Source organism: Myotis myotis, unplaced genomic scaffold (assembly GCF_014108235.1).
Source record: "Myotis myotis isolate mMyoMyo1 unplaced genomic scaffold, mMyoMyo1.p scaffold_m19_p_12, whole genome shotgun sequence".
NCBI classification, from domain to species: domain Eukaryota; kingdom Metazoa; phylum Chordata; class Mammalia; order Chiroptera; family Vespertilionidae; genus Myotis; species Myotis myotis.
The window spans coordinates 34,805,135-34,831,337 of NW_023416316.1; the positions used below are offsets into that span (position 1 = coordinate 34,805,135).

Consider the following 26,203-nt stretch of genomic DNA (forward strand, 5'->3'; position numbering starts at 1 on the left):
TTTTGGGTAAGCAATAAGCAAACTCAGGACCTTTTCAAAATTCAAGCCAACATAGCTAAAAAGCAGAAATCATACTCTCTTACATCCTAATATCTGCCAAGAAGTTAAGTGTGGTAATTCACATTCAGACATATGACCTTCTGTTCAATTCACATGAGTTATCTTTAGATATTTTGTGACGACTATTCTTGGAATTTAAGTACCTCATAATAAAATCCATCTTTCGTTTTGCTTTTGTTTAGAAAAGGCTTGAATAATCTCCCTAAAACGTTTTTCTGGCAAACACTCTTAAATTATGTAATTCGCCAGGTTCAGTTCTGCTGGTACAATCACTTTCAAAGAAGATGGCTATAATACATTATCATTATAGCCATACAAACCAAGTTGAATTTTCCTTGGCTGAATTCCTAACATTTTAATGCTGAAATTGATCTGTTTTAAAAACATCATGTGAAGGGTTTTTAAATACCATACATGCCCAAGCTCTTTACTTTAAATGCTTTAGAAATGAGCTTGCATAAACAGAAAAAAAAAAAAATTCTGTTCTCTAATCTAGCATTAAGCATATTTTAAAGAACAACAGGCATGTTTCCAAACAAACTCCTGCAGTATACAAATTACCCAGCAGGGATGAGGATAACCTAGAGAAAGCTGACATTTCATCAAAGTTGTCTTGGAAACAATATTCTTTGTATTATTTAAAACACAAGAAGTGTGTATTTGGGCATGGGATATTTCTTTCCCAGCAGTCAGATTGTGAGGTTTCCAAGGCTCTAGTTTAGTGATGAGGAATGTGAGTGTATGTAAGCTCTGAAATTATGCAAGCCATTCATAAGAACGTGGGACCACCAGGACTCATAACACCAGGCTACAATCTTGTTTCCACTTGGGCACATTTTTCTTTACCTGCAAGACCATTGTGTAGACAAGCTTTAATAGTGGCCACGATTTTTCACACCTCCCTGTATCTGCATTTGGCAGTGCTCTGTCATACTGATGTCAGACTTGGTTATGTGACTTGCTTTGGCCAAGGACTCAGTAACATACCTGATGCAAAGAGAGGCCCTCTTGGGCAATGCCACTGTCAAAAGAACAAGCCTGCTGGAGGGTAATGAGATCCCTGGGGAAGAGCCAGGTTACCTGAGCTGAAGACATTCTAGAGCACCCAGCTGACTGAAGACACATGAGCAAGTTCAGCCAAGATCAGCCAAGCCCAGCTCAGGGAAAAGGATTTCCCCTGACAGTTGACACAAACACTAATACTTTAAGAAATGAATCAAAATGTATAGAAATGGTAAATGATCACAAACTCAAACCACGTAACATCTGAAAACACTTCCTAATTTTCAGATTGTTTCCACATATCATTGTATATGCTCTCCGCTCCACAAGTTTGTTAGGATAGTATTATTATCACCATGTTAGTGATGAGCAAACAGAACTATAGCAAGATTCAGTGACTGCTTAAGGTCATACAGATAGAAAGAAATAAAGCTGGTATTAGAATATAGGACACCTCACTGTAGACCTCAACTTATTTTCACTAATACCCTCATAAGAAATAAGAATATGAAAAGGTCAGTGACATTACTCACTTTATCAATTCATAGAGTAATAAAAGAAGATATACTGATGTACCTGAAATAATTCAGAGGAAAAAGAATGTCTCACAGTATGCACCCTAAATTACCTTGATATTCCAGGATTACATAATTTATCCATGTAGCGTTGTTTTAAAAAGTCATTTATTTAAAAAACAGTGACTATTTTCCCAAATCAGTATTTTTTAAAATATTTTCAGTATTCAAATTGTGTATACAACTCTGTGAATCAAAGGAATTTTTAAGATAAAGGGATGAAAGTAATGAATACCATCATAAAATTAGTCTCGACAGGCACTGTGGAAGCTCTATAATTGGTTCTCTCCACATTTTATTATTAAAAGAATTCTCATGTTTATGCTCAGCTTAATTCTACATATCGTTTTCATTAAAATTTCTTCCTGAAAAGAATGTTGAAGGGGGATAAAAAGCATTCATCTTTTAGGGTTAGCATCTCATGAAAAAAAGTACCACCTAAGCCCTAGAAGAATGACCATATTCTTGTTTCTTTGTTTACAACTCTTTAAAAATATAAAAACTAGTCTTAGCTCATAGGCTACAAACAAACCCAGAAAATGGACTTAGCCTGTGGACTACAGCTTGCCCACCCCCTCGTCCATGTAGCTAAAACAGAATGTGGTGTATTCCTACAATTTTTATCATCCAAAAACTATCACCATGACAATCTTATCAAGAGTCTAGCATTCGCTCCTCAGGGTGCACTGAATAGGACTCCAGAAAGGAGAGATGAGGGTCTGCAGATATGATCTCCAGTTCCACCCAGGAGTCATTTCACCACTCTGAGATGCTTAAGTAATTTAATTTTCACAATTTTAAATGCAGGGGAAAGGTTGTAAGTCATGATCTGATAACTTCAGTTATTAGTCAACTCAGTTTCATGTTTTAACTTATGTCTAGGACACTGGAGAAAATGTTGGCTGACTTATTTGGGGTAGAATGGACTAAAGCTGCCTGAACATTCTTCTCCCCCTTCACTGATTTATTCAAGAGTGTAACAAATGACTATTATAACAGAGGTTACAGGAATACAAGGATGTTCAAAGCTGAAAAGGACAAGGTCTTTGCCCTAAAAGAGTCTTGAAAAGTTAGAGATAAGATAAGCACATAAATTCCAAGGCTACAAATAGAGACTGCATGTCAGAAAATCCTTTGGGGCCAGATGTGCTTTGAAATTCAGTACTTTAATAATCTGAGAGGAAAGGTAATGATACATTTATAATAGCAGTGTCTAAGATAACACCACGACAGTCAAGCATTAAAATTTCTATAGTCAAGTCAATTTTGTTACCAAAGGAGATGCAAAAACAAACAAAAACAAACCCTGCTTTCAGAGTAGTGGATAAGGGATTGTGGGCCTGTCTAATCTTAGAAGAGTTGGCAAATTTATTTTATCTCTCTCTCTCTCTTTTAAAATAAAACGTTATAAGAGAGCCACAGGATGTAGTGATTTCAGATCCAAATTCTAAGCAATTGCCAACCTCTCCTGAACTAATGTGGCCTTCTTTATGGCATCAGATCCTTACAGGAATAGGTCACCAGATACACCTGTGAGGTGAGTTCAAGCTAATTAAGACTTGACTTTTAGTAGCATTTTCTTCTGCCACACAAGAGTCATTAAAAAAGCAGATTAAAAAATACATCTAGGAGGTAGTTAAGAATCTTTGGGAATTATGTAGCATGGCTTTCCTAATAAATTACCAATTAAATCACTAAATACCAAGAGAACACGCTCAAACACCCAGTAAGAAAGCTAGCGATCTTCTGACCCTCTCAGTGTTTATGTCCTGTCACTCTATAGGGGAAAAGTCTTGCCCAATTCACCTTTGCTTCTGCTACAAGATCTGTATACAGCAAGCCCCTTGTCAAAATCTAACAAATACATGAAAGCCATTTTCATTGGTATACCTAAACATGAAGAACAAAACATATCATTAATTGAATTGGCGGATGGCAAGTTCCTTTTACCAGAGTGGATAGAGTATATCCAAGACTCAATACATAACTTGCCCCAGATTGAATCTTAACTTAATGTTTAGATGTAGACACAAGCTTAGAGAGCTTTTAGTCCAAATACTTTAATGTTAATACTAAGTAAAAGCCAATGAAGGGACTTGTCTGAAGTCCTATAGTTAGTAAGAAGCAAAGCTAGGATTAAAATAAGGTGTCTGCATGTGGTTTCAAATTCAAGCTGGCAATGAAATTCTGTTGATAAACTAGTACATTTATCAAATACAATATGTACAGATTAAAGTCTACAGATTGTTTTTGGTCTTACTACATTAGGGCCACAGAGTCAGAATTAAGAGGAAACACAGGTTCTAATTATCAAAGAGACAGTATCATATGTAACTGGATGAAGCTCATCATCCCTGGACCTAAATATCCTGAATCCTTGGTAAGCCTGTGTACAATTCCTTCTCTGCCTCATAGTTCAAGTATTTCCTACTATTTTCTAAAACAAACACAGGGACTGTATTCAGTAGTAAATAGTTCCCTGAACTTGTATAGCAGTTGCATCACTTACTACTTGCTTTGCTAACAAGATTCTGATTTCATACTCACCTTTACACACAAACACAGAAAAAAGAATTTTACTAAGACTATCTGGGGTAAGGTTAACCTCTCAGTAATGTTCCTTCTGAAGTTTCTGAGATTGGTAAGTGTAAAGAATGTTTTACATTGCCTACTTCTGATTCTATAAGTTAAAGAGCACCCACAATTAGACCACATTTATACATATAGGAAATTAATGACAAGCCTAAAAAATCCTGATGGTTGTGAGGATGTCACATCTTAAAACTTCTAGGATAGTGCAGACTCAATATAAGTTCGTTTTGGTAATATATAATTTCAGAATACAGAAGCATCTTATAAAAGAGCTTAATGAATAAGTAACTATTAACAAGTTTATAGGACCCACGATTATCAATTTTAAAAATTTAAAATTTTCTACTGTCATCTTGTCCCTGCTGTTATCTTAGTCCAGTACTTACAGGTAATTAAAATCTTGAAGAACAAGGAAAGGACACCCTAAAATGTGACAAGGCACGAAAGCACATGGACCACATGTCTGATCCACAACACGCGCTCCAGATGCTTAGTGAAGCTATTAATACTGTTTCCACTGTGGATGCATCTTCGGGAGAAGATAAAATCATGAAGATGCCACAAACTGAATTAATCTAGGCACTACAACTTTTAGCATGCAAGGAGCCAGAATACCACTTTAAATACATGATGTTAGTATTTACTGGGAACTGAGACTGGTTGCCAAGAACTTTGCAAAGGATTTTACACACATTGTCTCGTTTAATTTTGTAATAACACAATGAAATGGGTAATATCATTAATGTTGTCATTATTTTGAAAATGACAGTATCACTGTTGGAAGAAACAGTAATTTGCTAAGTCAACTATCCCTAGTCTGTGAAAGACTGTGATTTGAACCTAAATCTATCCAATTCCAAATCTAGGCTCCTTCCATTATACCACTGATTCATGGCTAAATCCAAAATTCTCACTCAATTTTTTTGGGGAAATAAAGCTTCAAACAGAAAATAAATTAAAATATCGAAAAAATTTTTGAAATACATGTCTGAGTCAGCTCCAACATTCCATTTAGAATACCTGAATGCACAGGGAAATAACACCTGGCTCTCATATACTGGGCCTTCTGCATAGTAAACTACTACTAATACGAAAAACACTTCACAGGGCTTATCATGAATAAACCAATAAACTCTAGGTTCAAGAGAACCTGACCAGTCATGCAATATGGTGAGAAACCTGCGGCTGAAAGAGAACAGAGGGCACACTCGAGGCCAGATGCTGGTGACAGATCCCGATTCCCAGTCCAGAGCTCTTTCTACAATATCCCTGGTTGGCTTCCCCCACCCCGCCCCCCCCCCTTTCTACCTATTAAAAAAAACAACAATGAGTTAGACTACTTAACCAAGACAGTGTCAGTGGTAACAAAAGCAAGAATTTATTTACTTTATCCACTGTGCCCTTTGCTAGAAAGGCCTTGGGGAACAAAAACAGTGAAGATCCGATTAATTAGAGTATCTAAAACAAATATCAGTGGCAATTAACAGATCATCAAATATGACAGTAGAATAAAATGTGCATAATAAAATAGGTTCCCTTACTGCCTCTCTTTACCAGGGCACACTAGGTTTAAGTATCTTGCATGATGCCTGTGATCCAATAAGATCAAATTGGCTGGAATAGGATTCTAAGACATCTCTTTCACCTAACTTTAGGTCCATAATGTAAGCTGAAAATTGTGTTTAAAAGAGGAGCAAAATGACTAATCACAGTGACACTGACAATGCTTAGTTAACAAAAGAGGAATCTTGAAAATGATTAACACCCCCCTCCCCCCATCACAAATAGCCGTTAATGATTATATATTCTGGATTTACAGTATAGCCTCATAGCATGCTTTATTTTTGTTTTCAATAAAGGTGGCTTGTTAAATGTAGAATAAATGAGATTTAATTTCTCTGTCTTAATTCTTTTTAAGTGGATTCACAAATCAGTACAAAAATGCTTTTGTCAAGCCATGGGGCCTAATTGGTATTCTAAAAGTATAAATCACCATCACATGCAGCCCTCAACTTAATTCCTCCAGTTATCCTCAACAAACTGATACAGCACTGGAATCAAGCACTCTTTCCTCTATGACTCCCACCCAATCACCCCATTTATTCTATTCTAAAGGTATTTAATTGTCAGTCCCTCCTCAATTTATGTCATAAATCTCCAAAAGTCGGTTGATAGGTCAGCAGCCAAAACACTGAAAGCATGAGTCTTTGTTCATCAATTAAAGATCAGAAAGCATAAATAAATTTAAAAATTATAAGTTATTATGGTATTTAGTTAAAAAATATCACTAAATGTAGGTAGTGGTTTTTAAAAACACAAAACAAAAAACTACTCTTGCTTCTCCATGAAATGAAAATGACAACTAACTATAAAATCCAAATTAAGGAATTCTGTTATTGTAAGAATATTCCTATTAACCTCCAAAAACTGATGAGACTATAAGTTAAATTCTTTGTCAGATATTTTAATTTGCATAAATTTTAATTAACCAGATTCTGAGCTGTAAGAGGAGGTGGATACATCTGCTAGATATGAGACATTTAACACAAAACACACATAGAACTATGTGTGTGTGATGACATTCCAAAATGCTGTGAAATAAAAATGGTCTCAAATCACCATTTTGAAGGCATACAAAATATGAACTATTAAAAATATGCCACCTCCTCCCTTCGTGCAAAGCTTATACCCTAAGGAATATGACAGGTAAGTCACACAAAAGAATACATCACAACAGCATTGCTACAGATATACAAAATCAGCATCTATTTAGTTTGGATTTTTGTGGATGTGACAGACAAGAAAGGGAAGAAGCTCATGTATCACTTATTAATTGACTTCCTGCATGGCAGGCTGGGTCTCCTCATAGATGGCTCTAATATTTACTTGACGTACACCAAATAAGGTACATCCAGATGAGGTTTAAACTGACCCTGGTATAGAGATTAAGAGGATGGGCTTTAGAGATTAACTTGGTTCTGAATAGCTCAGTTGAGAGGTTACATTCTGGGTGACTGTGGACAAGTTGCTTAGCCTGTTGCTGTGTCTTATTTTCCTCATTTGCAATTTAGAAATAACAATAAACTCCACCTTAGGGGCTCTTATGACTGAACAAAGGGAAGGCAGTAAGGACCTGGCCAGCACACAGGAAATGCACCCTTAGTACTAATTATTTTTATCATTGTCCAAGGTCAAAAGGCTAGCAGGTGGCAGAGTTGTCTCTAGAACCCTTAACAGCAGCCACAAAGCACGCGCTTTTCGTTCTGTGCTAAGCAGCCTTCTAGCAATTTTCATAAACATAGAGAAAAAGCAATAAGCCACCTCTGAATTTTTCTTATCTGGGAAGGAAAGCCTGAGGCAAGTGTCATGTGCTAAGACTAGAGAAGGTGAGGGCAATTATGAGGAAGAACCCAGGGTGATGGGCCCAGGGCCAGCCAGAAGCAGGAGCCATCTGGCATTGACCAGAACTGCCCCTCTACAAAGTCATGCCACAGAGGAGTCATACACAGCCAGGACTGGAAGCAACTGGGCACAAACTACTCACACATGACAATGACCAATCACTATAACTATTCTGAGCCTGTGTTTTGTTTCACATTTACATTTGATCTAGTTGTGGCTTATGGTTTTGGTGGCTGACAATGAATGAAATGTAAATTATGCTACTACTTTTAATTTCTTTTTAGGAAAAAGTTTACATGAAAAACTTTCTAGGTATTAAAATAACAATCTAAAACATGCAAAGTAGGGAATCGACAGGAGCATTTCATTTGGGGTAGACTCTTCCCACAAAAGAAAATACTTCAATATGGAAAGTAATCTGTAAGGGAAACTACATTTTAAAGATCATATAGTATATTTCAAAGATAGGCAAGTATTTTTTAAATCAATTACCACCAATCCATGTACATGGATTCCAGGAGGTAAGAAAACATGAAGAAAAAACGTCCAAGACTAACCCACTTTGTTTTCTTTTAATGGAATTGGGTTCCATTCAATATTGTTTTAAGTAAGTGGACAACTGGTTAGGGATCTAGAAAATGTTTGGTTGTAAGGATATTTTTGTTGTAAAGATATTTGTTATAATCAGATTTGATTTGTATGTCTCCCAAAAAAAATGTTGTGACAACCATTAAAAAAATTTCTAGGATCTTAGGCCAAACAAAACTAGATCTTTAAAAATTCATTCCTTGTAGAATGTGCAATGTAGAATGTACAATTCTCTCTGATATTTATTCTGAATATTTCAGTGATGTAGCTCCCACATTTTTGAAAGCCAAGGGCAGATAATTTATAGCACGGTTTCTGAAACCGTGCCCTTTTCACTGGTTGCTGGCATTTAAAGCATGTTTTCACACATCTTGCAATGTTCTAAGACTATCCAAATTGATTGGAATTACATTTTTAAAGCATTTTTAATTGAGTCCCTGGGCTCAGAGTGTTCTACACCTCCCCTGCACTCACTTGCACTTGTTTCTTTACCAGAACTCTAATGGTGGCATAGAAAGTTTCCACTTCGAATCCTTTTCTCAATAAGTTTCTAAGTTACATTAATGCATATTCCCTTTCCTTATCTTTTAAACAAAATAAATCTCCACAAAAACAAACAAACAAACAAAAAAACAGGGTTGTTGTTTAGTTTGATAACCAGAAAAATCTGAATTCCTCTTCAACAGATTCCCAATCTGAGCTAAAAAACTTTCCGAAGTGACATCTCAGGTAGGAGAAAGTAGAGAGATGCAAAGAGCCAGGAATTCTCAAGCACAGCTGACCCCAGCAAGGCTTCCTGGGCCTTTGGTGGAGATATCACTTTCCTAAATACAAAGCTTTGGTGGTTGTTGAATGGGCCACTTGATGGCTCCCAGGTCCTATTCTCAAAGAAAACATCATCTAGGGAGATGGCACTGAACTTCCAGGAGGTAATTCTTATAAAAACAGTCACCTGAAAGACACTTGCAAGGCTTTGCTAGGTGGCCCTGGCACCGTGGAGAGCTGACATCCTATCTGTTCAAATGCCCTTGGAGGCCCAGCCCCAGTGGGAAACCTGGCTCTGTCAGCATCCTCCCCATGAGGGCAAGCACCACCCTATGCCCAGAGTGGATCCTCTTTCCAGAACTCTGGCTCTCTCATCATTCCTATTAAGATAACATGGAAATTTGCTAGAACCCTGTTGGCGTGACTCTGAGTAATGCGAATTCACATTCTGGACAGCCTCTCCCCATAAGAGGAGACAGGAGGGTTCCCTCATTTGGTAAGCTCTGAGAAAGACAGTGTGCAGAGAGATCGGATCACTGAAATGGCACACGCCAAAAAATAAGCGAAGACAAGCAAAGTAATATTCCAACAGCCTAAAAAGCACAGGCAGTATAAAATCTTTCAGACTGACAATTTTTTGAGAAACTGGGGCTAAACTCTATTCTGAAAACACAGCAACCAGGCTAACACCCCGTGGGAACCCTCCTCTTCTCACCATTCACATTTATGAGAGCGTTCCTCAAACAGGGCTGGGCTCTGTCCTTACCCTGCCCCGCTGGGCCTGGGCCTGCTGTCCCCAGAGCACCCTCAATATTGCAAATGTCCTTTTTTCCTCAGAGGCACCCCTGCCAAAATATGTTTCCAGTCTGCTTGTCACTGCCTCGTGAGACTCCTGTTAACTCAGCCTGAAGGGAAAAAAGGAGCTGCAGATCAATCAGCGTTACAGTGCAGGGAAATATGTTCCTTTCCAAAACAGCCAACCTGCTGACAGGGGATTAGGCGTCTGGGTAGTAAAATAATGGAAAGCAGCAAGTCTCTCCCCTGCTCCACAAGCATCTGTTGGGTGTATTCCCTTCTCCCCACACAATTAGGGGGGGCGCCAGAATTGTTATGGCTTACCAGATTGGCGGGAGAAGTCCATTTTACAGATAATCTGACATGGCTCTAACACTCTGCAAAACGCAAGGACCATGGTCGAAGGCCACTCCCTCAGTGCCTGTCAGGCTAGTTAGTAGCTTCTCCTCCCACCAGAAGCACACAGAGCCAGCACAGCAGGTCAATCACTTGTAAAAGGAGGATTTAGATTGAGACTGACAGGAACCCACAAGGTTCTCCCTGTTTGGTCTCCAATTTCATCTATTATGAGTGGCAAGTGGTTTTTGCTGTAAAATACATAAAAGTCACGTTCTCAGCCGAGGCTGAACTATCCCGAAACCTGAAATCCCTTTTGGAATTAAATATATGCTCAGATCAGCTAAAGTTAATTCTCAACCATCTGCACGTACAAGATCCATTTTGTAGATTTTTTTACAGCAAAATTTTAATCCCAGAATAATTTTCCCCGCAGCCTGGCACATTTCTAGTTTACTTCTTTTCTGCTGTCAGTCTGGTGCTTGCCTGTGGAATGCAAGTTAATTTAAAGATTAAGCCCCAAAAGAATAAATGAAAAATAAGTTATTTTCAAATTATCCATATTGTGTACTAAAAAAAACCAAAAACAGTACCTAAGTATCAGGCACCTTTGAAAAGTTGCCTTTACTATCCCTGTTAGGAGTAAACAGAATGTGAGAGAAGTAGCTCGCCAAAGTCACAGGTTGGTAAACGTCGAAGGCAGGAGTTGAACCCAGGCCCCCTGACTCCTGAGCTTGAGTTTCTAACCAGTATCCCAGCACTGTCTCTCACCTGCAGGCTGACTAGAGGTCACAGGGTGTCACATGCCCAGATGTGGATAGGTCACAACACACACCAGCTTCCCACTTCAGTAATGTGGTTCATACAGAGCGTACAAAGAGCCACCCTGAGTCACTCTTTTCAAGTGTGTTATTTTAGCTGTACGAGCACAGTGAGCATAATAATACCCATTGAGTAGTGGGAAAGGAGGAGGAGGGAAGACAGACCCATCTGTCTATAAAACCGGCCTCCTCCAAAATATGCTTACTCTTGTAGCTCTGGACACTGCCTGAGGGGTGCAGGTACCAATCTATTTGTCTTGGCTAAGTCAATTTCTCTTGAACTCATTTTTTTTCACTTGTGAGCCTTTTATTGTGTTTTTGCCCACGGTCACTCATAATTTTGGAGTCATGCTGAGTCAAGTCTGGAGTCTCGGCTCAATCTCTCTTTTCTTCTTCTAGCTTGTTAACAATGATAAACTTCTTGCCTCACTATCTTTTAAAGTTTCCTAACTTGTATGATTTCCTCACCCCGTCTCCTGAGGACAAAACCCTGGAAGACACCAACTTCTCAGTCACAGAGATGCATTTTCCTCCACTCAGTACCAGATCTTTCAGGGGCTCTTCCTTACAAACTTCAGATCTAGGTCCCTACACTTAATGATCTAGTATTGAAATAAGCAAAATGTCACCTGTGACCTGAAACCTAGGGAGCATTAATTTTGCATTTCTTTTTAGCAAACTACAGAGCACAGTCACGTAATATACACTACCATTTCTGTTTACCCATAAAGTCACCACCTATCAACTGACTACTAGTCTCTAGGACCAGAGATGCTAAAATGATCAAAATAGTCTACCATTCCCATTTTTAACATAACATAGTAGATTCTTATCATTTCCCGCTATAATTCCTTAGGACTTGGTCATATGAGGTACTGGAACCAAAGAACAATGACACAAAGGTACAAGCCATTCTTCTTGTCACTAGTGGGGGAGGGGAATGTAACAGAGGAGGTAGGAGAACAGAACACAGAAAGAGGAAGCACCAGGTTTCTCCTTGGTCCAGCACTGGGACTCCCCAGTATTCCAAATCCTTTCCTTGCCAGGGAAGGCAATTCTGTGCCAGTTATCCACCTACTGCATTCTGGTGAGCTGTGCTGGTTAGTGCCTTTAAACAACTCCTGTAGACCTATTCAGATGAAATCTGCAGAGACTTTTCTCTGAAGCCTGCCCACCTCCACTGACCATCTGCGCACAGAAAACACACTCTGTAGCTTTTAAGGCCATACTCAAAGAGAACTTTCATTTCAAGAAATTTTAAAGGGAGAAATATGCACACAATCCTCAGCCAAGAAGACACTATATTTTGGTTGGTGCTAGGGAAAATACATGCACAAATGAAGCCTGTGGAAGGACTAAATGCAAAATGAAATCACCGAGCAGAAGGACAGCGGCCTCCCCGACACTCAATCATTTTCAGTCACACTATGCTGTCCGGTAACCTGCATTGATAATTCCTCATGAATAAAGTGCCAGCATTATCATCCGCAGCTATGTTGTTGACATGCTTTTGCTATTTCACTAAAAATACCATTAATTTTCTGGCTTCACAACAGCTGAGCTACTCCCAATTTGAATATACAAAAGAGTATTTTGTTTAAACCAAATTAAAAGCGTTCCAGTAAATGACTTCCATTTTCCTAGCTATACTATTTTAGCGTATACTGTTTTTCTTAATCCTCTCTACCTCAATGTCATGCCTGTCATCTCCCCAAGCCAAAATACTTCCATTATTAAAAAAGCTTTTTTTTTTTTCTAAGTTGGGGAGGGGGAGTCCAGAAACTATTTCTGTTACAGCATTTCTGGCCAGCAACACACCTGAAGGACATACGTATAAGGTGGCTTTTTAAAGGTTATAAAACATGGTGGCTCCTTAATTCTCTCACCTCTTTGAGCCAAGGTAATAAACAGCAAAGGACTTTCCAGTTTGGTACCTGAAAAGAAAACAGCTACACACACACACACACACACACACACACACACACACACACACTTTATACCTTCCATTTCCCATCTCGATAAGTTCTGACATCCCCCATTTAAGTCAGAATGAAAACCACAACTGCTGCCAAGCCCTCCTGGCATCTCACCACTTTATTTGTTCCCATTTGTATCTAATGCTTTTGTCAACAGTTCAACAAAAGTCAAAGCAAACAACCCACTGCAAACACTGGGGGTAACAGCAACAAGCATGAATCCTTCACAATTATCCAGCCCAACTGCTCTGAGCTCACTTGGGCTGCTTTCATTTACAACAGTGTCAACAAAAGACTGAAACCCAATAACTAGATGGGCCAATCCAGCCACTGCATCCCCACTGGAGGAGGAAACGCCTTGCGCCTCCTATGCTGTGTGGGCAAACACGGACAATAATTCAGTCAGATGGACAAGTGCTTGTCTAATCATTTGTTATGTGAATTATTCAACAACTTTCCATGTAAACTACTAAACAGGGCTCTTGAAATATTTCTGTGACACTTCCAGCTGTCCAACTGCCCGTGTGGAAGCACAAGAAAGGAACAAAAACAGATGAAAACAGGAATCATGACCCGGGTTAGTTCCCAGGGATAATCTCAAGCCCAGCCTCTCCATCTAATCCTGTTAAGTCTAACCTGGCTTGGCACTACCACCACAGGCTGAAGCTTCACTATGGACCAGTCTGGGACTCAGCCGTCAGAACAACCCACAACCATGGCCCTTGGCCATCTTTTACCTTGTTCGACTTTAAAAATTAACCCCTCCCTTTCATAAGTGCTGCCAATAGGTGCAGTATGTGTTTATGATTTTTAGGAGTATTTTAAAATACAGTTAGACATGTATTAACAAGTTACAAAGAGTAGTTTAAAAATACCTGTTTCTAAAGATTGTATTTTAGAATATCAATTTATGGACTAATTTTGATTAAAATGTTGATGTTCATTTAACAAAGAATTATTTTGAGAGGCAACAGTTGCAAATTCCCACTTCCCTTTCCTTCCTCTTAAATGTATGGCTCGTGAAATCATATACAAACCGAACAGCCTGGCAAGAGGGGCCCCTGACCTGGGGTCTGGGCCCTCATGTGGCTAAACCCCTCCTCAGGACCAAGGGAACACGCCCACACTCTGCCCACCCACTCTAGACCATGAGCTGGATACCAGGACCCTGAAATTCCCTTCCCCAAAGCCCAAGTTCAGGATTGATCAGTCTTTTTCCTGGGACTTTCAGGGGTAAACTAAGCTGTTGGTTTGAGCACACTTAGACCTAAGGGAAGCCACTGGGGTGAAAGGAAGCTTTGATGTGAGGAAGAAAAAAAAAGGGGGGTAGTAGGTATTGATTTGGCAGCCAGAGGGCCTCTAGTTGAAAATGACAAGGGTGAGTAAAACAGTGACAAGTTAGCATCTGGCACAGGGCAGGAGGAACTGAACTGGCTGCAGAGTGGTGCGCTGGTCTCAAGAAGGGGAAAAGGGCAGGAAAGGGGAAGAAGTGAGGAAAAGCCTGTTAGGAGAGAGGGACTAACTAACCAAAGGATTGCTCCTGAATGCTTCTCTATTTAGTCACTGTTCATTCTATTCTCCCTAGGGCAAAAATGTCACCAGTTTAGTTTAAAATTTCTCTAGTAAGGTCAGACTAGTATACTATCTGATTTATCAAAACAGATCCCAGACAAGGCAGTCAATTCCGGAGTCCCGTTCAGACTAGTCCAATATAGTTTGGTTATAATCCCTGGGGGGAAGATCTCCGGGGTGGAGATCCCCAGGGCACAGGCTGGGCCTGGGTTTGGGGCTGGGACAAAGATGTAGAATATAAAACTCAGAGAACTTTCAAATCCTGATAACTGTGGTATAAACACAAGTGATTATTTCAATTTTCTCTAAAGATTATTTTTTCAGGGCAGCCCAATCAACCCAATAATGCTCAGATTTACTAGAAAAATTTTTATTCATTTCCCCATGCACCAGAAAGTAAGCTAATAATGTCCTACTGAGAGTTGTCAGGCCCAATCCCTCCACTGCTGAATGCACTACCAGGATAAATCTCCCCTTACTTGCCATTCCACCATCCACTTTAGGGCAAGGCCCTGGGGACCGCTCCAGATTACCCCTCCACACACCATGTCACAGGCACAAGCCTGAGTGGCCCAATCAGTGCCAAGAAAAGAACAAACTAAAAGAGATTAATTCACAGATGTTCATGCATTTCACATACACTGTGCCCCATGGTCGGTTGCTAGGGCAACGGGAGACCACCAGTTCGAGCTTTATTGGCTTTATGAAGTGCGTCGCGGGGGCTATAGTCCGAGAAGCTGCATAATAATAGTGTAGCATTTCTAAAGCCTTGTTTTGTGTTTATCCACATTTAACCTTCTGAGTATTATAAAGAGCATCGTTATGCATAGCCTTCAAACCCCCTACCATCACCACCACCACCACCATCACCATCGCCTCCAAACTGCCTCACAACTTCTTTCTATCTAGGAACATTAAAATGCATCTCCTAGGGGTCCATTTTGAGAAGATCCATGTTAAACTGCTCAATCAGTTCCACAGGGAAAAAGAACACCTACAACCATTTAAAGATCGCTGTATTAGTGCAGCCAACCACATCGGCCATGCCTGAGCAGCACAGAAGCTACAAAACCACAATACACACATGCCACTTATTTCCTGGGCATCGGGAAGAACCTTGCTTTGCAGTTTTGGTAGTCAGTTTTCACAGATGGAACAGCAGAAACAGCAGGCTTATCAGCCCCAAGTCTCTTCCTATCAAACAGAATGTCCAACGAGGATGGGAATGTTCTGCCTCTGCATTGGTAGGGCAGTTGCCACAGCCACATGTGGCAACTGAGCACTTGAAATGTGGCTAATGCAACTGAGAAACTGGGGTTTCCAATATCATTTCATTTAAACTAATTTAAATTTAAATTGCTTCATGTGGCTAGTGGCTACCATATTGGACGGACGGTGGAGGTTTAGAGGCTTACCAGTGGAGGTTTATAAAAGTTCATAAAAAGCTGTCTCTCCATGCTTTTATAGTTTCTGCTTAATTCATAAAAAATATAACTCCAAGTAAATGTACACAGAACAGCATTCAGGACTGCGGCTGCTGCTCGCTGTGCCAGTTCCAAACAGTTCTCAGCACTCGGCCTCAGCAGCCTGGTTCTTTGTCCAAAAGGCCCAGAAATGAAGACTGACTTCCCCCTTCCTTCTCTTCCCCTCCCCTTCTCCACTCAAGGTGGGAGGTTAAAATCACAAATGTCACAACTCTCAGAACAGTAGCACAGATCAAGTGTTAATCTAAAGGGAAGGGGTGGCTGAGGGGGAGAATACAGGCTGATGGGGTGAGAGAGGATCTGGAATGAAGAGGGAGAAAATAAAACCAGTGAATAGATCCGTAGAAGCAACAGCTTACATTCAAATTCACAGGAGAAAGAACACACCGAGACAATCATTTCCTGGGAAAAGCTCAAGCCTAATGAGAATTTACTCTGCTCCTTTATGTGACAACCAGCCCTTTTGTGGCACGGGCTTCCTGACTGACAGGAACCCAGGGCCCCTTAATAGGATTTCCATATTATTTCCAACACCTGCCCAGAAGTTATTTGTTTACATTGAAGGAGGCAAGATTCTCAAATCAGACATCTGCTTCTAGTTCAGGCATATCTTAGGAAACCATCTAGAAAGCAGCTTTGTTACCATGGCGACATTTTTATTTTCCTCCTTTAGTTGGCTTAAAACATTAGCATTTCCAATTTTATTTTGTTGTTCAAAAGGCCAAATGTCGCTCAAGAAAACAGAAGTTTAAAAAAGATCAATAAATGAAATACTCAAAATTTTCTAGAATAATGAAAATGACCATAAGGAAGAATGCATAAAAATGAGGTGGTATTATATGGCTTCTCTCATTGGGTGGTATCATTAACCTATTTACCTAACCACCTCCTTGGTCCTTACATTTGAACATTCAGCAACTTGAAAAGTACAAATTTGGGAAAAATAGTTCAAGAATCCTTAGGGTGTGACACAATTCATTAATGAGTCATTTCCATAAAAAAGAATTCCTCAAGCTCACCTTATCTCCTTATCTTCGAAAGTTCACTTACAATACTTAAGCCATTTTAATGTCCATCTCACTGCCTGCAATTCAGTCAAGGAGAGGGTAGTAAAGGACAGGAAAGAGTAAGCTTTTCACGAACATTCAAATGGTTGAAGAGGCGACAGAATATCAAGCAGTGTGAGGGAAGACAGGCAGCCTGTGTGTGAGTGGATTATGTGTGTATATGTGTATATGTGTGTGTGTGTGTGTGTGTGTGTGTGTGTGTGTGTGTTTTGCTGTTGTTGTTGTTTTCCTGTTTCTGAGGAAGCAAAACTGGAGGCCTCATAGAACCTGGGGGAGGGGGGGACTTGGCCACTAATTACACAAATTAAACACAAATTAAAGTTCTAATACTAGTATTTGAAGCTTAAAATGTTTTTTAAAGCAGTATAATTTATTACATACAGAAATAAATGGATTGGTTCTGCATAATGAATCTGATCAACTTAAAGTAATACTTTATTCAATATTTAGATCATTTCCAAGATTTAAAGTTTTGATTTGTCATATCTAAGAGCATTATTTAATCTTGAAATACAATTTTATTACTTTCACTTAAGAGCAAGTTTATTTAAAAGAATTACACACAAAGTATTACTTAGCAAATTTCTTTCTAGCCCTCTTTCATGAAGCCGGAATTCTGTTCAATCCCGTCCCAAAGCAGTTGCCATGTAATAATTAGATATGACCCCTCTTCATGTCCAAAATTATAAACTTTGTTAGTAGTGGCCCCCAAGTATAGTCTTTAACCCAGAATTACTTTAAATCACTGTAGAACAAAATATTTAAGTTGGATAGAGGTAGATTTAAGAATGCAGGAAATGAGAGTAATACACATCCCCCGGGTGATTTTATGGTTTTCCCAGAATGGTTTATGGGAAAATGTTAGTATAAGAATACAGAAAAGGTGAACAATTATTTGGAAGAATTATCTACATTTTGAGAAGCAAATGTGAAATTCATGTGCCAGTTATATAAAACTTTATGGTGTAATATTTTTGCAAGAGATGAAATGCATTCTAATTAAGAAAATTAAAGACACTGGACATCAAGATGAAAATGTTTGTTATAACTAAGAGGGTTCATTTATGGAGGAAAAGAATTAAACCACCCTTGCCAAAAATCAGCTTGAAAAGGTAGACCCCACAACCAGCCCACCGTTAATTAATATTTGTTCTGCTTTGGTGACTCCTACAAGAGGGCACAACAAACAAGCATGTCTCCCCCAATCATGCTCACCACATGCGGACTGGCTGTGCCCTAAATATATTTATTCATCTGTTGGACAAACAATTACAACATATTTTCTGGAATTAAAGCACCTGTTACATTTCACAAACCTTACACACCCAGAGGCAGGTACCAATTAATACTGAAAAAGTACTGCATCATAAACCCATAGAATAAAACTTCCAGATTGTTCTTTGATAAGGTAAAGTAAAATACATGGTAGAAACAAATGTCTCGACAAACAATTAAAAAGCAACAGTAGTACCGAAACACTGAATTTCAAATTACCAGTTAAACATTAAATGCTTAAAAGGCATAATTTAAACCACTAAACTATTCCCCTACAACCCAACACCCAAAATAAAATATAATCACCGTTGTGTTTATTTGGCTAATAATATGGCTAATTTTATTGCTGAAACATATCCTTTGGTATAAGGTTTTTATTGTAAAATTCATTTCTAGGATAGGGTTGAATGACATAAGAAAATATCCACATTCCAAATGCGTAGAGTAGTAGTTTCGAGATACAGGAAGTTAAGTGACTTGCCCATTGACACACAGCTTGCCTAGAGGGGGAGAGAGGATATCTAGCACAGAGTCGGGGTTTTCCTAATTCTATTACAATTCCTTTCTCAAATTAATCCTTGATTTGTCCTATGAACTTCCACAAAGAAGTTTGATTCTTGCCCTCAAGGAGCTAAAAATTTAGTGGGAAAGAACTTTACTCTGTGGGAAACTGACATCAGGGGCACCACCTACAAGGAAATAATTTTACTTAATATATTTTAGAAACCCTACTTAAAAATGTACTTGAAAGTATATCTTAATACTTATGTTTGGAAAGTGGAGTTGAATTTTAAGCACATCGCAGTCTGTATTTAAAGACTAAAGGATGCAAAAAGAATTCTATTTATTGATGATCAGCATACATTTCTAGATATTTTACTCCCTTAATTACTGGTAAACTTCATTAAACTGTTCATCACTAACATGTACATACAAATCTAGACTTAGTTTTTCTACCAACATGGCCATCCATCTTCTACTGGCTCCCCTTTCCTCAAGTGGTTTCTTCTCTGGTATTCTCCCACACAGTACATGCCAAGGGGTAAACATCTTAAAGGCATCTCTTTTCAGACTGATATTCCTCTGAGACAGGAAAAATGGGGGTGGTGGACCAAGTCACACAGGTCACACAAGATCCTGGACTATAACCCTGACCATTAAGTCTGGATTTACAAAGAGAAGAGACAAAAAGATGTAATCATTCTGTTAATTCAGACTAAAAACCCACTTTCACTTGTAACACCAACTAACAGCAGCATAAGTTCTTTTTTGGTCTGAAGCATACATACGCTTCAATTTGAACAGAAAAACAGCTCTAGTCTAATTTCCCACTGATAAACCTTTATTGCCAACAGAAAATAAGTGAAAGAGACAAGAATAAAAGCAATGCATGATGGTTTAGTCATCTCCATAGAATATACACCAAAATATAGCTGGGGTTGAATAAACAGGCATTGCCTTATAACAAGTAATGAATAGATCATTAAGAAAACACTTAAAAATAAAGAATCCACAGAGGAGGAGAAAAAGCTTAGCATATACACTCACAGAAAAGTATTCAGCTTAAAAAATAACTGTATACAGAGTGGGGCAAAAGTAGGTTTACTGTTGTGAGTATGTAAAACAGTTTATTCTTGAATTATTTGTTAATTATTGTATTATTTTCCCTACAAACAACTGTAAACCTACTTTTGCCCTACTCTGTATATTAATTTTTTAAAGTACACAATTCATACTTAGCCTAGCAAAAACTATAAAGTTCAATATTGGAGGATCGTGTGGAAACATACTCAAGTGCAGGTGGCATGTTAAAATGATAGTGTTTCTGGAGATAAATTTGGCAATGTATAAGTCACTAAAAATGATCATACTATTTGATGGCCATATAGCATTTGGGGGAAGATATTCCAATGAAATAATAAAAATAATACCACTTAGAGGTAAGGAAGGTACTAATGCAATATTTTACAAATAGAACATGGCAAATCCCTCATAGACCTGACTTGAGGAGATTACTGTGTTCAGGAGGACCATGTAGATACTACATATTAAGGTCTTATGCAGTAATAAACCATACAAGATAATACCAAGTTGGGAGAGGCCATAGGGGTAATCAATAGCTGGTGATAGTGAATTTTGCTCTTTATATTCAAGCTGGTCTTGATTTTGGTGCCTATTTTTTGCTTGACGGTATTAGAACTATCAGACATTTGGAAGGGGGTGGATAATTAGACTAATTTCTCAACTTCAAATTCGTACTGAGATTTAGGCAATTTGTCCTTCACAGCTCTGAATCATCACCCTCATTCCAGCCACTCAGATGAAAACAGACAGTGATGTGAGGAAACTAATGACTCCTTCATGAGCTGGAACCTCAAGCAACTGGGAAGCAATTGGCAGCCTGTGGGAACGTCCTCTCTGCCACCACTTGTAGCCAACCAACTTCTACCTCTCAGCCCTCAGTAGGCGTGATGGGCAGGAGGAAGGGGAAAGACCCATCACCTCAGAACATACTTCCTTGGTTTTCACTTATGCTTTTTCATGGGATGGATGAGAGAAATGGTTTTAAACTCTCTAGAAGACTATGAGATGCCCCCACCCAGAAAAGAGAAATGGGAACCTATTTGGAGGCTTTTTAGAGCTTTGGGCTTTCTACCCTACCACTAAGCGTGAGAGTGGATCATGGTCTATTTCTTGCTATTTTAAGCTCCCAAATCTGGGGTTTACTGTTGGGCACATGGAGTCACTGGGTAGCCAAGTGACAAGCGGGTGTCAACAACCCTAGAACATACACCGTTTTGGTTTCTTATCACCAAATAAGTTGATTCTTGGGCTCCTACAGTGCTTTGTCCTTTAGGTTCATATTTACATTCACCACCAGTGTTGAAAAACTTCAGATACAGGCCTGCAAATAACAGGCTTAGGAATGAACCTGGATGCTGGAGATATAGAAAACAAGATCAATAAAGCCAATAGCATATGGTTTAGTGTCCCAGAACATTTAAAAAAGAGGAAAAAGCTCAACACTTTTAAAGGTGAATTTCTTTCATTTTATTTGACACCTAAAGGTAAAGCACTTTAATTACCTGAATCTTTACATTAACTTTAAATTTATATTTTATGAGCTATTCTGACATCTGCTCTGTTTAATAATCTGTAACATCAAGAAAACATTTTAAAGTGTCTTTCACAATTAAGCCTATCCACAACCTTGTATAAATCAAAATTTTGCTACCATATCAAAATGTTACACTGGGGCTGTATAACACTACCCACATCCTCATTACATGCAACACTAATTACTACCAGCAGATTCAGAATTTTCTGCACATTACAGGCTTTTAGAGGAGCTATAAAAAATTTCAGGCACCATTAATTTAAATTTGTATTGAAATTTCCTTTTGACAGATGGCCAAAAATTACTTATTATTTAGAGTACCAGAGCTGCCTGTTTGCACATTAGAAGAGGAAAGGGAAAAATTAAAAGCAAGAAGGAAATTTATGTCACGTTCATTACCTGTTAAATGTTAAGGAGCATTATCCTGCATGAATAAATTATTCCATACAAGCCTGACTCCAGCTGCAGGCAAGTGGCACGCTCTGGCTGATACAAACCATCTCAAGTCACACAGCAGACAATCATAAAAAGCCCCTCTTAACCAGGAACCACTTACAGGATGAGAACGATGGATGGAACAAGCAACTAACTGCTCTCTGAGCATCACAGAACACAGTTCAGAAAATTAGCAAACTATTTCACCTTGCAAAGCCATAGGCCAGCCCAGAACGGTACTCGATGACTTCAAATTTGGGAAGGATACCCTCCTCCCCCAATCTATTTGTGGCTACCATTCCATAACAAATCAAGAAAAACCATCCACCTCTATTTCCTTTATGTTTTCCCCCTTGCTTCTAGCCATTTAGAAACTCACTCCCAGACTCATACTGAATGATTATAGATGATTTCAAAATACACCCTACTCTAATGTGAGAGAGTATCAAATGTAATTGACACAAAAGTGTGCACTGGAGTGTAAATATTTTCACAGTCTTCTGTGAGTGGGGCAGGAGGGGAGGCTTTTGTTTAGTTCACTGGCCTGCCTAAAGGTATGTATCCTATATAATAAAAGGGTAATATGCAAATTGACCCTAACAGCAGAACGACTGGGAATAACTGGTCACTATGACACACACTGACCACCAGGGGGCAGATGCTCAATGCAGGAGCTGCCCCCTGGTGGTCAGTGTGCTCCTGCAGGGGGAGCTCTGCTCAGCCACAAGCCAGGCTGATGGCTGCCAGTACAGCGGTGGTGGTGGGAGCCTCTCCCGCCTCCTCAGCAACGCTAAGGATGTCTGACTGCAGCTAGGCCTGCTCCCCACTGGCAAGTGGACATCCCCCGAGGGTTCCCGGACTGCCAGAGAGATGTCTGACTGCCAGCTTAGGCCCAATACCCCAGGGAGTGGGCCTAAGCAAGCAGGTGGTCATTCCCCGAGAGGTCCCAGACTGCGAGAGGGCACCGGCCAGGCTGAGGGACTCCCCCAAGTGCACAAATTTTTGTGCACCGGGCCTCTAGTTTATCATAAAAAGGCAGGCACTGTTTATATTATGGCTTCAGAATAACTAGACAGGCTTTCCAATGGCTGCTACCAGCTAATCCTGGTCAGTGCATATACTTACTACAGCCTAAGCACACAAGGGTGGAACACTTACTATAATCTAAGAATGCTTTTAAATCTAGGTATTGATATGTATATTATATAACAAAATACTACTGTAAATGCATTAATTAAATAATTCAATGTGTGTTCTAATTGTAAATGTTGACATTTCTATGGGTAGGCAGATGCCCTTTCAAATTACAAAGATTCTCAAAGGGTAAAAGACATTAATTTTTATTTTCCATTATTTAAGGCCTTTGGCAAAAACCCTACTTCCCTTTGATTGAGTAAGGACAGAAATAAAGAGGCATTCCAAGTGATAGCAGAGGTGGCTCTAAGGGAAGATTTTAGTCTTCATACAGAACTTCACTGCCTGTGCTTCAAAACATTCAACTGAAATACAAGCAAAGTAACTGACAGCATCTGTACTTTGGCCATCGCTTGAGAACTGTCCTGTCCTTCCTAATTTACACAGAACACAATGGCATACACAATACAATTATACATAATCAGTACCATATTTACATTGTGCCTGGCTCAAAAGCGATCAAGCAATTTTCATCCTATTTTACTCATTTCCTGCCATGGTAGCCTGTTTTTCTTATGTGCTTACTATATAAAATCAGGGATCCTTAGCATATCCCACTCTGGTATTACACAAGCATATCCAAAGCATTAGGCCCTCGATACTTTTCCGTTCCTGAAAACTTGTTTTCAGAGACAAAGAAGGCAAATAAGACAGACGCAAAACTTAAGGAGAATAACTTGCTATACTGGAAACCAAGATGTTATTGAATTAAAAAAACAAACAAACACAAAAAACTAGAGGCCCAGTACACGAAATTTGTGCAAGGGGGTTGCCTCGCAGCCATGGCTTCATCCGGAAGGTCTTTCGGCTGTCTGGTCTAATCAGCATATTAGGCTTTTATTATTATAGATTATCTCTGGTGAAGAAAAATTTTAAACAAATGTTTTGATAAGGAGTTTTGTAGGATGAAATTATTTCCCAAACTATGAGACTAATGCGTATTTCCTTATAAACTAATTTATTTACTTCATTTCCTTATTATTTATCTTATATCCAAAATCTGAAGAAAAACAGTTTTTCCATTTGTTTGTTTTTCACATGTCAAGACATAAAAAATGAGCAATGTAAGCCAGATCTCATAATTCAATCTTGGTATACAAATCTAATTCTGATAGAGAAATGGAACTAATATTTTCAAAAATTTTAACCACACAACTGAAAGTAATCCAAAAATGCAGCTAACCACTATTTGGTAAGGCCCACCAAATCATTCTCTAAATTTCGAATCCATTACTCACTATACTCAGATCACTCTGAGCCCCTTACAACCATTCCTTCACCTGTGAATTTGAGTCCTACCTTGATGGAGTCTCTGTCTACAGGCAAAACAGCAACAACACACGTAGATCAAGTGGTGGGAAGAAGAAAAAAGGAAAAGAAATAGTTAGTTTACATAAACGCATACATTTATCAAACCTGAACACTGCTAAATCATAAATGACAGAGATGTCAACTTTGCAGTAAAGTTAATTATTAATAACACTCAACCAGATTCACAAAAGCCAATCTACCTTTAACACAATTTTGGAAACTAAAGCTGGATATTCCTATTCATATTCTTATCAACTTCCCCGCTTATAAAAGTGTTTATAATCATGCCTTAACTCAGAACCATAACAGTAAGATAACCGGACGACAAATATTGCAGTGCTTCTAACATCAGAGATGGGAAATTTATTTCATGTGATAAATATCATTTACCTAGGATTATAATTCATGGTAATGACATTGCAACAAGAGTAGGTAAAAGGTTTTAATTATGAGCCACACCCTTCCAACCAATGAACCATCCTGGTGCTAAAAGTAAATTCCCACAAAGGAAGGCTGGGAGAGACCTTTTCATTTGCTTTTCTGCCATTAACTAAAAAAAAATTATTAGTAAGCACCATACAAACATACAGTCACATCAAAAGGTCTCTGCACCATCATCTCCTTTAGTGTAGAGAGGAAACCAACCTAAAGGAGCAGAACTGGCCTTTAAATCAATTATGCTGCACAAACAATTGTGTTTTTATAGAAAGAAAGGAGTTAATTTCATGCTTGTAATCATACTGGATGAGAAAGGTAGTTAAACCAACAGATTCACTAATTTGGGCTGTATTTCCTCAATTACTCAGACTACTAAAATTGTTTTCATACCTGTGAGATTTTTACTGTACTACATAGGCTGATCTGATTCATAAATAATAATTGATTCTGTCAAACAATAAAGTGAGCCTTTATCAGCAAGTCTTTCCCTAAAATAGATTTGGTGAAAATTAGCTATTAGTGACACTCACTATTTCAAACACAGAGCACTGTGGAATTTCATTATTGATTTAGACTCAGGGAACCTAGGAGACAGTAGCAAGGGATCAAAGGTAATAACTAGGAAACAGAAGCCCTTACCTAGGAGGAGTGCCATTAACTCTTGCCAACCACTAGGGTATCTTTTGGCAAAAGACTGCTTCCAATAATTAATTTACCTCCCAGCAGAAATCCTTTGTTTAGTCAATGGTAAAATTAAATCCAGAGAGAAACAGAATAAACAATGGCATGAGCAGCAGGTAGGTAATGTCAGGCTCACCTCTTTGGTGATCATTGTCATGGTGCTTCTTCTCATCTTTAATTGGAAGGTGGGACTGGCCTCCCAGGGCACTGGAGAGGGCCAGAAGGCCGGCACTGCTACCAATGGGTGGAATGGCAGGAGGCTGCAGCCCCGAAGGGTGTGGGGTCAGAGGCACAGGCAGACCATGTCCATGTGATAAATGCTGGGCCTGGAGTTGTTGCTGCTGTGAGAAATGAGACCAAGATATTGAACTTGTTCCCTAAATCTGCACCTGCCCCCACCCCAAATAAAAGGAGAGAAGACATACGATAAGATCATGGAAAACTCAGCACCCATGAAGGAAAGATTTAACCTTTATATATATTCAAAAGAGGAGGGAGGAAGATGTTTAATGGAGAAATGTTGTCTTTTGACTTAGATCTGAGGATTTTGCAATGCACTGTAAATAACTTAATTTTTAAATAGTGAAATTATCTAAGTAACTTTTAATAGCCGAAATTCAGCTTCCTTTAATAAAGCATCTGTATTTTGTTCTCCAAAACATAAGGCCGCACCATCATGCATTTCTAATCAAAACATATACGTGACTAACTGTTAA

The 26,203-nt window shown here is 38.9% G+C and overlaps 1 protein-coding gene across 18 annotated transcripts in view; it reads right to left on the reverse strand.

Annotated features, from left to right (window-relative positions):
* The window catches only part of LOC118667433 (transducin-like enhancer protein 4), a 144,175-nt gene that overhangs the window by 42,079 nt on the left and 75,893 nt on the right, over window positions 1-26,203 (reverse strand). For 8 of the 18 annotated variants that reach the window (XM_036330752.1, XM_036330744.1, XM_036330748.1 and 5 more), the window contains 2 exons: window positions 25,624-25,828; window positions 24,357-24,373 (listed from right to left, as the gene is read on the reverse strand). The exons of 3 other annotated variants lie outside the window; for them this stretch is intronic. In XM_036330752.1, coding sequence (XP_036186645.1) covers window positions 24,357-24,373; window positions 25,624-25,828 — 222 coding nt within the window. The remainder of the gene's footprint in view (window positions 1-24,356; window positions 24,374-25,623; window positions 25,829-26,203) is intronic. 7 more of the 18 variants (XM_036330746.1, XM_036330755.1, XM_036330749.1 and 4 more) reach the window with 1 other exon arrangement.